Source organism: Lacerta agilis, chromosome 6 (assembly GCF_009819535.1).
Source record: "Lacerta agilis isolate rLacAgi1 chromosome 6, rLacAgi1.pri, whole genome shotgun sequence".
In the NCBI taxonomy this organism is placed as follows: Eukaryota; Metazoa; Chordata; class Lepidosauria; order Squamata; family Lacertidae; genus Lacerta; species Lacerta agilis.
Window position 1 is genome coordinate 44,298,617 of NC_046317.1, and position 14,254 is coordinate 44,312,870.

General features: G+C 45.9%; 1 protein-coding gene across 2 annotated transcripts; it reads right to left on the reverse strand.

The window, feature by feature from the left end:
- Positions 1–1,114: 1,114 nt before the first annotated feature.
- On the reverse strand, positions 1,115–13,871 carry LOC117048447. 2 transcript variants are annotated; one of them, XM_033152268.1, is made up of 2 exons: positions 13,566–13,871; positions 1,115–2,491 (listed from the first exon to the last, which is right to left on the reverse strand). In XM_033152268.1, the coding sequence occupies exons 1-2, from the start codon at positions 13,582–13,584 to the stop codon at positions 1,251–1,253; spliced, it is 1,260 nt and encodes a 419-aa protein (XP_033008159.1). In that variant the 5' UTR covers positions 13,585–13,871; the 3' UTR covers positions 1,115–1,250. The 2 variants fall into 2 exon arrangements, with proteins under 2 accessions (XP_033008159.1, XP_033008158.1); XM_033152267.1 differs by lacking the exon at positions 13,566–13,871 and adding an exon at positions 3,044–3,455.
- Between the last annotated feature and the right edge of the window lie 383 nt (positions 13,872–14,254).

Here is a 14,254-nt window from a genome sequence, read left to right on the forward strand (position 1 = left end):
CCACTCTGTCTACCAACTTCTTGCTAATGATCTGCACCCCCAGCATCTGCTACCTGAGGCACTTGCCTCTGTATGGCAAATGGAATGGCCGGTGCTGAGAAGGGGAATTATGCCATTTGTGGCTTCTCCTGCCAATGGCAGTCCTAAGGGGAAAATATGAAACAAGAACTCTCTGTGTGTGTGAATTTCATATGTTGATTTCCACTAACCAGCCACTCTAGTTTCATTAACCTCTGTGCCACATAAACTTCTGTGATGCTCAGCTGCTGAATCATAAAATCAGAAGGGGCCAAAACACCATCTTTAAAACAGGAGTCAGGACCACTCACCCACCTACCTGTCACCCCAGATCAGGCTACATGCATAGCAAGTTCTATGAGAATAAACAGAAGGAAATGAATGCACTTAACTTAGATCAGAGAAATGTTAATTGGATGTAGTGAAAATATGCTGGAAAAGTTTTTCAATGTTTAGAAGGATGGCAGAAAGAAAGGTGGCTATGTGCAGACCTTTCCACTAGATGTCACTCTCCTTGCAGAGGAAACCTGAGCCATTAAATAACTGGAGGAGATTCTTGGAATGCAGAGCCCATCTATGATTGGTGTTTGATACGGAAAGAAACTGAAGTGCAGAGACCAGCTCACACAGCAGAAAAGAAGGTCAGTGAAGAGGGTTTGGGGATTTAGGTGGGAGCTTCAGGCAAAGCCAGGCAAGGATATGTAATACCCAAAAAAATCTCAAAATGCCAAAAAAATCTCAAAATAAAATGGCAGATTAAAAAATAACGGGTACAGCTGTTATCCTGTCCCAGTTTGCAACCTTTATCCCTGCTCATATGGGCTCCTCAGTGCCCCCAAGTCTTGTGTTCCACATCTTATTTCCTGGAAGGAGCTAGATCATGAGAAATCTTCACCTCTACTGGAAACTGCAATACAATTTTTTTAAAATTAATTCTATCAAAGGGCTAGAAACTGCAGCTCATACTGTCCCTCCATCACACACACCCCAAACTGGAACAGATCCTAATACAAATGTTCTTCTAGGCATATTAATAACAACACCTGTGTCATTACAAAGGCTCAGAAGAAAGAAGAACAAATCCCGGAACACAAAATCATTTACAAGAAAACTCTCATTATTTGTGAAATTTGCATAATGTTGGGAGCTGGTGGTCCTGCTGCCCCTTTCATAAACTGGATAAGAATTAGCCTACTTTGTGTTCTTATCACACTATGGATCAACAAGCAGCCTCAGCAAAGGTCAACATTCTCATATTCCATGTGGTCCGAGTCCTCCAGTTCAATGCCGGGAACCAGGTTGTAATAATCTACTGACTGGTTCATATAGAGCTTTTCACGGTCTGCAGAATCCTTCAGAACGTCTGTCACACTCACTGTCTCAGCTTCAGACTCCCCACCTGTGTAACCCTCCTCCGCAACGGTCAGTTTTTTGGATCCCGACTTATCTTGCTCAAGGCTTTCCCCATTGGCCTTCACCAACGAATCATCAGAAGCCCCCAGTTTGATCTCCACCTCTTCATAGAGGTCCCTGCTGCTCCCTAGTAGTGCAGCTGAAGGCTTAAGCAAGACCTGGTTCCTCAACAAGATGTTCTTCTCGCTCTCTGCAGCCGATGCCATAGGCAGCTCACATGGGATGTAGCAGTGATGGTCCCCAGGCTCTTTGGCACCGTTTCTCTCCACTGTAGCCAGCCGGCATTCCTTCCCAGCGTGAGGGTGGTAGCTGGTTTTCTTCTGCCGCCTGCAAAAGCACCAGGTGACCAAAACCAGAATAGCCACCACAGGCAGGCAAACAAAGAGAGCCGTTAGGCTGTGGTTGCGGCACACCTCCTGCTTAGGGATGTCTCCGAGATTCATGCCATGGTAACGCTCTGGGGTGCTACAAGTCACTTCAGCGTTAAATGGTGCAGGTAGGCATTTTTCCAGATCTTCAAGCAAGTTGCAAGTACAGTGCCAGCTGTTGTTGGAGAGACCTAGCGTGTGGAGGGAGGGTTTGAAAATCCCTGAAGGAAGGGAAGACAAGTTATTGAAGGCAAGGTGGATCTCCTGGATTTGGTTGGATTCTTTCAGGAATGACTCGGGCAGCTTCTGGAGTTGGTTGCTCTCCAAATGAATGAGGCGCAAGCTGGGTGCATTTCTTAGGAAACCATCTGGGAGCCAACTTAGCTGGTTATTGTCTAAGTGTAGAATCTCCAACGTAGAAGAGCCATTCTCTGCATTGATAATGTCTGATATGCCACAGTTTGATAGGTAGAGCTCCCTCAAACCCACAGTTCTGGCGAAGATGCTCCAGTCCAAGGAGTTGATTTTAGTCCTGGTGAGATTTAAGCAACACATCTCAGGAGCCAATTTGGTCTGCAGTTCCTGGAAATCAACTTCTGCGCTGCAGTTGCATGTCTCTTCCAGAGCTCCTAACACGAGTTCTCTTGCTAAGAGGACCACGCCAAAGAGTATGAATGTCCACCTCTTCTGACCTATAGCAAAAAGATGATAAGCATCAGTGATTTCTCACAGGTTAGAGGCTGAAACTAGATGGCAACACTGTTGTTCCTGGTTCACTCACTCACTCACAGACGTGACAGACAATAATCTGTGAAGTGCCATTGCCTCTAAATTGGATTCCAGTGGTTGTTCACCAAATTCACAAATAATGCATAGGTATTATATATACACACACACATACACACAATATTTCTAAGCTAAAATTCATATTATAATGTGAATTAGGTTTTAAAGAACCAGGAATACCATTTCATTTAATGCATTAGCACCCCCTAGTGGCAATGTATGCTTAAACACAGTAAACGTCCAATTAAATTCTTAAAAGTTTTAACTGGGATGGATTTGGGTTCATATGCCCTCTTTGGAAATTTAACCCCTGTCCAGTGAAACCTATAATGAGTATCAGCTTCAGCTCACTGCAAAAGGAGCTTAGAGTGGTACATATTTGACTATTCCGTTCTTGCAATTATAACTTACGAAGCAAAAACTCCATTACTTCCTAGCATATCAGTGGAAACACACACCTGGAGGCTTCTGGTGGCTGCGTGGGCTGATGGCATCATTAGTTTGTGCCCCTGCTGGTCGCTGGAGCTTATTACCATACAGGTGTGGCATCTCAGAACAATATTCTTCCTTGAAAGTCAGTAAGGATCGAGACCCAGAGGCCAAAGGATTGAGTGCTCTCCTCCTCTTATCAGCAACCAAGCACTCTGAGGAAGACTGTCCTATACCACTGCACCTGTACGTTGCCCAACCCCCCCCCCCAAATAGCCTGGTGACCTTAATCACACCACACTTGTCACTGGGGGCACTGTGGAGTCACAGTGAGCAGCATGACTCTCCTCCAAGTGCTAAGTTGCTGGTATGAGAAAGGGCAGCTACTACTGACCAGATTCAGGCAGCAGGATGTCCAAATCTGGGCCTGGATATATACAGCCTGTTAGAATCATAGAATCATAGAGTTGGAAGAGACCACAAGGGCCATCCAGTCCAACCCCCTGCCAAGCAGGAAACACCATCAAAGCATTCCTGACATATGGCTGTCAAGCCTCTGCTTAAAGACCTCCAAAGAAGGAGACTCCACCACACTCCTTGGTAGCAAATTCCACTGCCGAACAGCTCTTACTGTCAGGAAGTTCTTCCTAATGTTTAGGTGGAATCTTCTTTCTTGTAGTTTGAATCCATTGCCCCGTGTCTGCTTCTCTGGAGCAGCAGAAAACAACCTTTCACCCTGCTCTATATGACATCCTTTTATATATTTGAACATGGCTATCATATCACCCCTTAACCTTCTCTTCTCCAGGCTAAACATACCCAGCTCCCTAAGCCGTTCCTCATAAGGCATTGTTTCCAGGCCTTTGACCATTTTGGTTACCCTCTTCTGGACACGTTGCAGCTTGTCAGTATCCTTCTTGAACTGTGGTGCCCAGAACTGGACACAGTATTCCAGGTGAGGTCTGACCAGAGCAGAATATAGTGGTACTATTACCTCCCTGTTGGTTGAGGCCATTTAAACTTCATAACTTACAGCTTTATAACTTATGTGGCTCAAAAGGAACATTGCTGGAGCCTACCACTGACTCACGCTCCATCATGGAAAGATATTTTGGGATAGATTTTTGATACTTTAATTTTTTTTTGCAGATTTCTAGACATTAACAACGCTGCTAATAATATGTGATGTAATACTTGAGAATGTAAACCTTTCTTTTTGTGAGCTTATACGACACTTAGATTTCTCTCTTTTATTTCATTTTTGCTTTAAGTGTTTCCCCCTTTCTTCTATTCATTTATTAATTTCTATACACACACACACCACTTGATTGTAACAAAACCTCAAAGTAGTTTACAAAAACCTCAAAGCCATATACAATGTATAAGCATTTTCTTTATTACAAAATTACAATAAAAATATTTTCAACAAAATCAAACAAAAACACATCTTCCCACCTGTATAATCCTAGGAACTGTAGGTGCTTGGAATTATAGCACTGCGATGGGGTAAGCTACAGTTCCCGGGATTTTTGGGGTGTGGGTGTGCTTTAAATGTGTGGTGTACACACAGCCCAAACATCTGGTGGACACCAGGTTCAGGAAGGTTAAGCTGACAGGTTAAGCAGCATACGTTGTTACAATTTTCACAGCAGATAAGGGTTTGTTTGGGCTTCTTTCTCAATATGTGGCCTAGGACCCTCGTACCTATGGGGCCGCCTCTCCTGGTATGCCCCGCGGAGGCCGCCTCTCCTGGTATGCCCCGCGGAGGACCTTAAGGTCCATTAATAACAACACTTTGGAGGTCTCAAGCCTCAAGGAGGTTTCAACTAGGGCCAGGGCCTTTTCAGCACTGGCCCCGACATGGTGGCATGCTCTGTCACAAGAGACTAGGACCCTGCGGGATTTGACATCTTTCCGCAGGGCCTGCAAGACAGAGCTGTTCAGCCTGGCCTTCGGCTTAGACTCACTCTGACCCCTTATATGGGATTTGGTATATAAAGTTTCCCTTGGCTTTTTTGCTGGCTTGGGTGAATATCTGATGTTTCCTCCCTTTATGGTCTTGATTTATGGGCTACTACTAAAATGAGGCTGCATTTTAAGCTGTATTTTAATTAACTGTTTGTTTGTTTGTTTTGTTTTGTTTTTATTACATTTTATTGTAATTAATATTTGGTGTTAGCCACCCTGAGCCTGGCCCTGGCCGGGGAGGGCGGGGTATAAATATTTTTTAAATATTAATAATAATAATAATAATAATAATAATAATAATAATAATAATAATAATAATATATTATTATTATTATATAATTCCGATTTGTAGAAAGTCACTCCTTTAGCATTGCATCACCTGCCCTCTGGAATTATTGACACTAGGCAGGCACCCCTTCACTATACTGTTTCAGATGCTTGCTAAAAACTCGTCTGTTTCAGCAAACCTATCCAGACACATAATTTTGCGCTTGCATTGGCCATCAATCACTGATTCGAACACCTAGCCCAAGGAAGAGACATTTGCAACTGTTTAGTATTATAATCCTCTGAATCGAAGGAGGCTGCCTTCCGGGCAGCTGGAACCATTCCCTATGCAATAAAAGCATTTTTAATCTCCTGAACCTAGCCTTTCAGTCCCTTTCCAGTAGCTGCAACAAGCCATGCAAGGCAAGGGTTGAACACACAAGTGCTAGGCTGGGTCTACTGTATCTAAAACTAGCATTGTTGGGCTCCAACTCCCTTTAGCCCCAGCCAGCTTGGCCAGTGGTCAGGGATGATGGCAGCTGTAGCCCAACAATATCTGGAGTGCCACACATTCTCCTCTCCTTCTGTAAGGGAGTCAGGAAGAAGGATCTGAGTAATTGTATTCCCTCTAGGTTTGCCCCACTGATCTTCAGTGCAGAGCCAACCACTCCCTGCCACTTGTATTGGGGTGTCTCCCTCAGCCCTCCATGCGTTGGTTACCTAGGCACTCTCATATGCTGATAGTGTTTCTGAAGCAACCAGACCAAATGCAAACAAAGAATTGCCTCCAAATCCCTTGCAAACAGTGATTAGCTCCATCTTTGCTGTTAACACAGCTCAGAGAAGTAATCACATTCTTGCTAAGGTGGCCTTTAGACATTCTATCAGCACCAGGGGAGGCATTTTTCAAGGAGTGAGTGAGCCCGTAGTACATATATTACTCACCACAGCCTGGGCAGGGCTGGGCATGAAGACTTTTCCTTGGAATTGTTACCTATCCTCCCAGAAGGGGTTTTGATTCTGTGATGGGGGGGGGGGGAACCTGCAAACTGGTCCTATCCATGTGGTCCTGGGGTTCAAATGGTACTGCCCTACTGTGGAATGAACAAACAGCTCCCAAACCAGTGTTAGAAACTGAGATGTGAAAGGTAGGAGCTAAATGGCACCTTAAACCTAGCACAAAAACAGAATGTCTAGGCACACTTTTAATAACAAGAATACAGTGATACCTTGGGTTACGAACTTAATTCGTTCCGGAGGTCCGTTCTTAACCCGGAACCGTTCTTAACCTGAGGTGCGCTTTTGCTAATGGGGCCTCCCGCTGCCACTGCGCCACCGGTGCACGATTTCTGTTCTCATCCTGGGGCAAAGTTTGTAACCCGAGGTACTACTTTTGGGTTAGCGGAGTTTGTAACCTGAAGCGTTTGTAACCTAAGGTGTTTGTAAGGGGGTACCACTGTACAAAGCTGAAAATGAATGAACTGCTGCTAAAATCTTATGTTCATTTTTGACGTGGTCTAATCCTCATCTCAAGACTTCAAAAAACAAAGCCATGCTTCCCTGCCCACCCCCCTAATATTCTTAAGAGGGTCCCTTCTGCAGTCTTCAGAGAGTGGCTGGAAGTGGGGAGGCAGAGAAAGGTCCTCCTTTCCTTCCACTCTGCGGACAAGCCCTGGATTATCCTTTCCCCCCTTTCCTTCATATAAATATATCTTTTTGGCACCACAATTAACACATATTAAAGGCCTATACAGCTGATGGCAGAGACACCCACCTTGAGTGTCCAGTTCGCAAACCTTAGACTTAAGGGTCCTTAAATGATACCACTCCAAAATTTGATTTTAAACATCACTGTGAGAGTCTGAGGTAGATAACACTTTAACATGCACTACTTAAACCATTGTAACTAACTGGCTAGTATATTTCAAATTAAAAGCACATCAAAGAAAAGAAAGTTTTCAGGTCCCCAATCCATGCATGTTTTACTTGGGAGGAAGCCCCATTGAACTTGGTTGGGACTTCCTTCTGAGTAACAATGGCAATTTTAATCTGAAATCTTAGATGCATTGCTGCGCCTAAGAGCTCAGAACTGTTCACGTTCATTAAATTCCCTGTCACAAAACGCACCTAGAACAATGGGAGTTTCAAACGCTGTCCCAAACTGCTGTGATAACATTTCTCTCAGTCTAGCCTACCTCACAGGGTTGTTCTGAGGATAAAATTGGGGGTGGGAGAACCATCTACACCACCTTGTGCTCCTTGGAGAAGAGGTAGGCTCAAAATATAATAAATAAATAAAATGAATGAAAAGTTTCTCTGGAATGCAATATGGAGCACCTTAAAAGGTTAGTTCATAGGTCAAGTAATATAATAGGCATGCTGGTTTTCATGGGACCAGAAGGATCCACTGAAAGGATCCACTCTACTAGGCAAAGGTTAGGCAGACAGCACATACCGATAGTTCAGGGGAAGTGAACACAATGCGATCTCACTGAGTGCTTGAAGCATTTTTAGAGCATCTGAAGCTACTTCTAATAAACATTACACACGGGGAGAGGAAAGTTGGCTGCAGACAAACCCTACTGCAGTGGTGCCATCAGGGTAGGGCTTTGGGGCTGATGCCTGGGTTACCACTCCACAGAAGGAGCAGGAGGTTCCCCCAAACACAGAAGGGCTGTCTTGTTGCATTTTGAAGCAAGCAAAGTCATAATAATCTAAAAAGGGCATTCCCAGAAGTCCAGAGTCTAAAACAAATTGCTAGTGTTTGCTACTTCCTCTCTGTCAGCCATGTAGTGACCTTCTGACGGTATGGAAAAAAGGAAACAAGAATGATTGGAACTGTGTTTCTGAAACTTTTGTAACCTGGAATAGGGTGTTTGGGGTTTTTTATGGATTAGAGCTGAAAGCACAATTTACTCTTGCACTCAAAAGAGAGATGCTCTAATGGTAGCCAAGAGGCTGATATTGATGAACTGGAAGAATAAAGATTGGATTGATAATAACACTTGCAACCTACGAACGGACTGCTTACAGACATAGACTCTGCTTGGATAAATAAGACAATATTTGGAATAAATTTATACAAAATGTAGTAGACTATTAATATTTCTATTAGGATAATATCAAATTTATCAAAGAATGTATGGGTTAGGGTAATGTCCCCCTCCCCTTTACACAGTTCTGTGTTTTGTTCCTTTCCCTTTTCTTCTTCTTTTTGTATCACTTTACTGCTTTATATTTGATTTTTTTCCCAATAAAATATAAATTAATTAAGAGAGAGAGAGAGAGAGACGTATATATTTTGTTGGTCTGCTCCCAGAATGATGGGCAGGCATCCTTGCAACTGGAGGGTAACCTAATGATCAATATTGCCCGCAACACTGTCCACTCTTCCCCTTTACTCAAGGGTTCGGGATGAGGCCAGGCTTCCTGGGCAATGGTGATGTTTCTGGAATTCTCTCATGCCTCTCAGGGAGACTCATTCCCTTGGAAAGATGCCACTGCCCATGTATGGGCAGAAAGAGGGAGGATCGATGCTGCTTGGGGCCTCTGTGTTTCAACAGGCATAGAGTGGTGGATGAATCCAAAACACTAGCTTAACTTTTTTAAGGCATGTCTTGGCACACGGTTTGGAAATCCCTGGACTAGAATGTACCATGTAGAAACTCTTGCTAGTAGATTCCAGGGGCATGGAAGCACAACATCAAACTGGTGTGCGCTCTCACTCTCTCTTTATATATATATATATATATATATATATATATATATATATATATATATATATATATATATATATATATATATATATATATATATATATATATATATATATAATGTATTTACATTTATCTGCTGTAACTGGATGTCATTTTACTTATATAAATAAATGACTTTGTCTCAAATATCTGAAAGACAGTCCCCTTCCTTACAGCCCCTCTTGGGTGTTAAAGTCCTCCACCCTCAGAAGCTCAGGGGTGGGGTTGACCCATGAGAGAGAGTTCTCTGTGGCTGCCCATACATTGTGGAGTTCAGTCCCCACAGAGGTATGTCTGGCACTTTCATTGTACAGCTTTCATCCTGTGCTGAAAATACACACCTCTTAATCCTTGCCTTTGACACTTGAGAGAAATAAATAAATTTAATACCCACTCTAGTTGCGATTGTAATTTGTTTTAAGGTGTTTTTAAAGCTGTATTTTGCATTGTTCTGATCTACACTGGGACAGCTTAATCTTGAGCTTTTAAGACCTCAGACCTAGATTTCTAAAAGCTAAATTGCTTCTTACTTTTCTCTCTTGAAAACCTCCCATCATATAGCCAAGCCAGCCGCTACTTGTGTTTCTATAATGTTATGCTTCTGCCATTGTGTGTAATCGGAAGCTGTGGTGCTTTGGAACCCGTTCAGGAGACATTGATTTTATCTAGGCAGTGCTGGAACAATTAAAATACCTTGAGCCGGAATAGGGTCCCTCCCTGGACTCTTCCTGAGCAGCGATGACAGCTTTTCCTCCCCAGGCTATTGTCCTTAAAGGTCCAGTGACAATTCCCAACTCGTAAAGCAGCTTATTAAAATTAGTGCCCGATTCCCTGAGAAATGTAAAAGTGTCAAAGAGCAGCAGCCGTACCTTTGTTGGTGTGAACAGAAACCTGCACTATTTTGTCCAGGAGCATTTTTTCCCACCAGAAGGGTCATGATTAAACTGTAGATTTGTATTTGTCATGGAATCATAGGATGTAAATTAGTACAGTACAAATGAGTTTCCAAAAAAACTGAGATGAATTCATGGTAGTCGGGCCAAAACAATATCTGTTAAGGTACAATTTTGTGGGAGGGACACAGACCCCAAATTTTCTAGCTGCTAAAATCATATGCTTGACAACGGATGGCTTGCTTCACAAATGTGCTTTTGTTGTACCACTTCCTTTGAAGCATCTGACTCAGGCTGCTGTTAGGCACAGGATATTAGATTAGATCCATAGCATTCACAAGGCAGTCTGTGGTCCCTTTGTTTACAGTCTCCAAGCCGGCCCTAACATTATGCCAAGTGAGGCGGTTGCCTCGAGCAGTGGATACTGGATGGTGGCAGCAGCAAACCATCCTCCCTGAGCTGGCAGAAGTAAGATTCCAGTAGTGGGAGTGCTTGCTGTGTCGCCTAGGCTCCTTCTCCCAATGTGTCACAGACAGCACAACTGTGAGAAGGCAAAGAGACACCACACAGCCCAGGCTATGAACTCCCACACGAATCACACATGCATTACTCCACTCATGTGATATGTATTGGTGCAGCTGCTGCAACACAGCATTACTTTCTGCAGGTAGCATGCAGGTGTCAAGTAGAGTGGCAGCAAGGTGCTGGAAGACAGAACTCTCTCTGTGTGTGTGTGTGTGTGTGTGTGTATATGTGTGTGATGCAACCTGGCCTGCACCCCATTAGCACATAAGAAAAGCCCTGCTGGATCAAACCAAAGCCCCATCTAGTACAGCATTCTGTTCTCAACATGGTCAACACGTTGATGTCCACAGGAAGCCCACAGGCAATATGTGAGCATGACAACACTCTCCCTACCCACTAAGCTAGCCTGCTGCCCTTGGGTGAAGTGAGAGATGCTGCCCCATCAAAAGCATTGAAGTAGGATTCAGCTGCTAGTCTAGTCTGCGTCTGTGTGTGCAATTGAGGAGGGAATATTGTCCTTTGCCCCAGGCAGCAAAATTATTGGATCAGCTATGAGTTTTATTCTTCTTACCCCATTTCTCATACCTGGCCCAGGTACCTCTCTCAGGTAGTGAGTGCACATCTCTCCCCCGCCTCCATTTATAGCATAACATGCACATGGAAAGCTGAAGCATATATCCCTGATAGGTAAGGCAGAATGCACAACTCTCTCCCTGCTAGGGGAGTTCATGAGTTCTCCGTTTCCATGTTATTCTGAAAGCACAAAATACAGGTATGCAGCTGACTCACAGGCACACTCACACCATTTCCTGCATTGTGAAATACTGCCCTAAGGTGACCACTTCCCGTCGCAAGACCTCTGTTTACAGCCTTGTTACCAGGGTAAAATAGTTCTCTTGCGGGCAGAAACAAATGACCAGAATGCTCATGGGTGCTAGGCATTGCACCGTTTCACAGTGAGGTGAAAGACTGCCTATTTTAATACTTCCCATGTACACTAGACCACAGTTGTCTGTCTGCAAGGAGTGGGATGTAGCATCTCATTTGCTTCCTAACAGTGATTCAGAATTTACCATCACCACATACTGTACTTGTTGCTCAGACATCCTAGCAATGGCTCTAATGTTCTTTTCTGCCTAACCCGTCAGGCAAGCTACCCTGCTTGCCCTACCCTGCTCCACACCTTACACCCAGGTCTGCATTGTGATATCTTGCAGTAGGGTGCCTATATCCCTCACTGTAAGCCCTGTGAGCGACACTGCTCTTTTCACCTGCTCCCTTCTCATAGGCAGCCCCTCCAGTCTCACATGCTACATTGGGCCAGAATAGACAAATGGCGTGTTGCGTCCATGCTGTGCAACTTGCACAAGTGACGTGAGGACGTCACACAACCTGCATGCACGCCGTGTGCACGGTTGCCATGGAATTTTGAGGTGGCTCAGCCCCTACTTGAAAATGTGGGGGGCCCTCAGCCTCCGCCCCCCCCCAATAGTGCCCCTGCCCCCTACACACCACAATTCTATGTACAGAAGCTGACGTGACAGGTTCTTGAATCTTACTTCAACATTTGTGACACCACACGAGGGCAGGCACCTGCAGCACACACAGCTCCACCCTCCAATACCTGCTTGCCGCCCCTGAGCATTTGCCACCTGAGACAACTGCTTCACTTTGCCTAATGGTAGGAGTGGCTCCGGGACCAGCTCTGGCTATTCCTTCCCCAGCTTTTATTCAAAAGAGGAGTAGAACTTGGGGGTGCTGACACACAAACGCATGGTGCAGCCACTGGACGCTGGACGTTCCCCCAGTAACCAATTCTGTGCCAGGGGAAGTATGTAAACCTGGAGAGAAAGCAGCTACCTCAGGGGAATTGCCTGCCTGGTGTGTAACAATTATACCAGCACAGGCATTGCTCTGCTCGGTGCACCCTTGGTGACCTTTCCTTAAGTTTGCTTGGTTACAAAAAATACAGCAAACAAGCTATCAAGCCTTTACAGAGCCATCCATTCCTCTCCCAGGGACTGCTGCCCCCTAAAGCCCTGGGGGTGCAAGTGACTCGGAGAGAAGGGCAATTGAGGAACTGTGGGAAACCCGGCCGAAAAGATGGAAAGCGATACCCTCCCTTGGACCTGCTTCGCGCCGCCAGGCAGTGGCGATGAGAGAAACGTTTCATTTCTCCCCCCAGAATGGCTGAATGCTGCCCTGATGCTCACGCACTTTCACCCACGAGAATACGGTCCAGCAAGAGGTATCTTTTTACCTTCTTTTGTTACGTCCTGCGGCACACAAAATACTCTGAAGCGCAGACCTATCCCCCACCCCCACCCCACGTTTGCGTTTTTGAAAAGGGTGAAGACTCCCCCCCCCCCTATCATGTTTGGCTAAAAAGAGGAGAAACGGATACTCAGGTCTCTTTGACTGCGGGGCAAACCAGGGAGGCAAGAAAGCGGATTTTCCTCCTCAGTGGCCGCCTCTCCCCCCCCCCCCCTCGCCTGGATCAGACTTGGAACAATGAGGCCCCTGTTTCTTTAAGACTCGCCGGCCGAAACTCCGCGTTCTTCTCCCTCAAAATAACTTGACCAGAGGGGAGCCTGGTCTCCCGGGATACAAGGTCAGAAACAGAGGGCATCTTCTCTCTGCTTCATGGCAAACCACCTCGGGCCGAGCCGAGAAATGGCAGGGAGACCCTCATCGCAGTCCCAGATTGCTTCCCCCTTGCCTTGACAGATAAGCCAGCGCTCCTGGGAACAGCGCAGCTCGCTCCCCCCCCCCCGTGACACATAGGCGAGAAGGGCAGCAGCGTCGCGCGATCGTCGCCCCCAAACTCAGGGTATATTGGGGATTAGACGAGGGCTCCCCCTATAGATGGGTGGAGATACAACCTGCCGCCCACCCCACCCCCGCCTCGCACGTTGCCTTTTCCTTGTTCAGTTTCTGCGCGCCTGACCCAAAGTCTCATTGACCCACTGATTCATTGATCCAATATCTCGGCTGCGCTTGACGGACACGCGTAAGGGAGGAAGAAACGCAAGAGGGCGCTCTCGGGCGGGAGGGGTGTAAGGGAAACCCTAGGCGAACCCCACCCGCCTCGCTCAGGGCGGCAGGGGTGGCGCGCCCAGCCCTCAAGATGTCCAGTCACTCACCTGCCCCGTCCCGTCCCATTCTCCGGGCGCTTTGCGGGGAGCCTCTCTCAAGGCTCTTCCATACCTCGGGCGCTCCGGGCTGCCTGGCGGTGCGCGATCTCTGCCGCCGGGCAGCACTTGGCTCTGCCTTCTTCCCCGGGGCGTGGCCCCCGCGGAACTGTTGCAAACGGCGCCTCGCCTGAGCTAGAAGCAAGTCGGCAGGCGCGTCAACGCCACGATCCGCTCCTTCTCCGCTCACCCAGTACACTGGAATTTCAGGGCAGCTGCGCGCATCTAAAACCCAAGGCAAACCTCTTTCCCCCACCTTGCATTTGGGTTCTGCTGAGAGAAATGTTGCGTGGTTCTCTTGGTTTCCTGGCCTCTGTTCTTTACCCAGGCTGCGAAATCCACCTTGTGATCACCTGCTGAAGAGTTCTGTGCAACTGGGAAGTTTGCACCAAGAGAAATTGATCTAATAGAAGCATCATCTTTTTATATTTTAGATTCATGCTAGATATTTAAACGAATATTAGTGTGTGTGTGTGTGTGTGTGTGTGTATCATGTTTACAGCTCCAGCTTTCATGGTGTGGTTTTGTAATACAGTAGCCTACTATCACCTTACCGACAAAAAAGGTCCGTATAGTTAAAGCTATGGTTTTCCCAGTAGTAATGTATGAAAATGAGAGCTGGACTATAAAGAAGACTGATG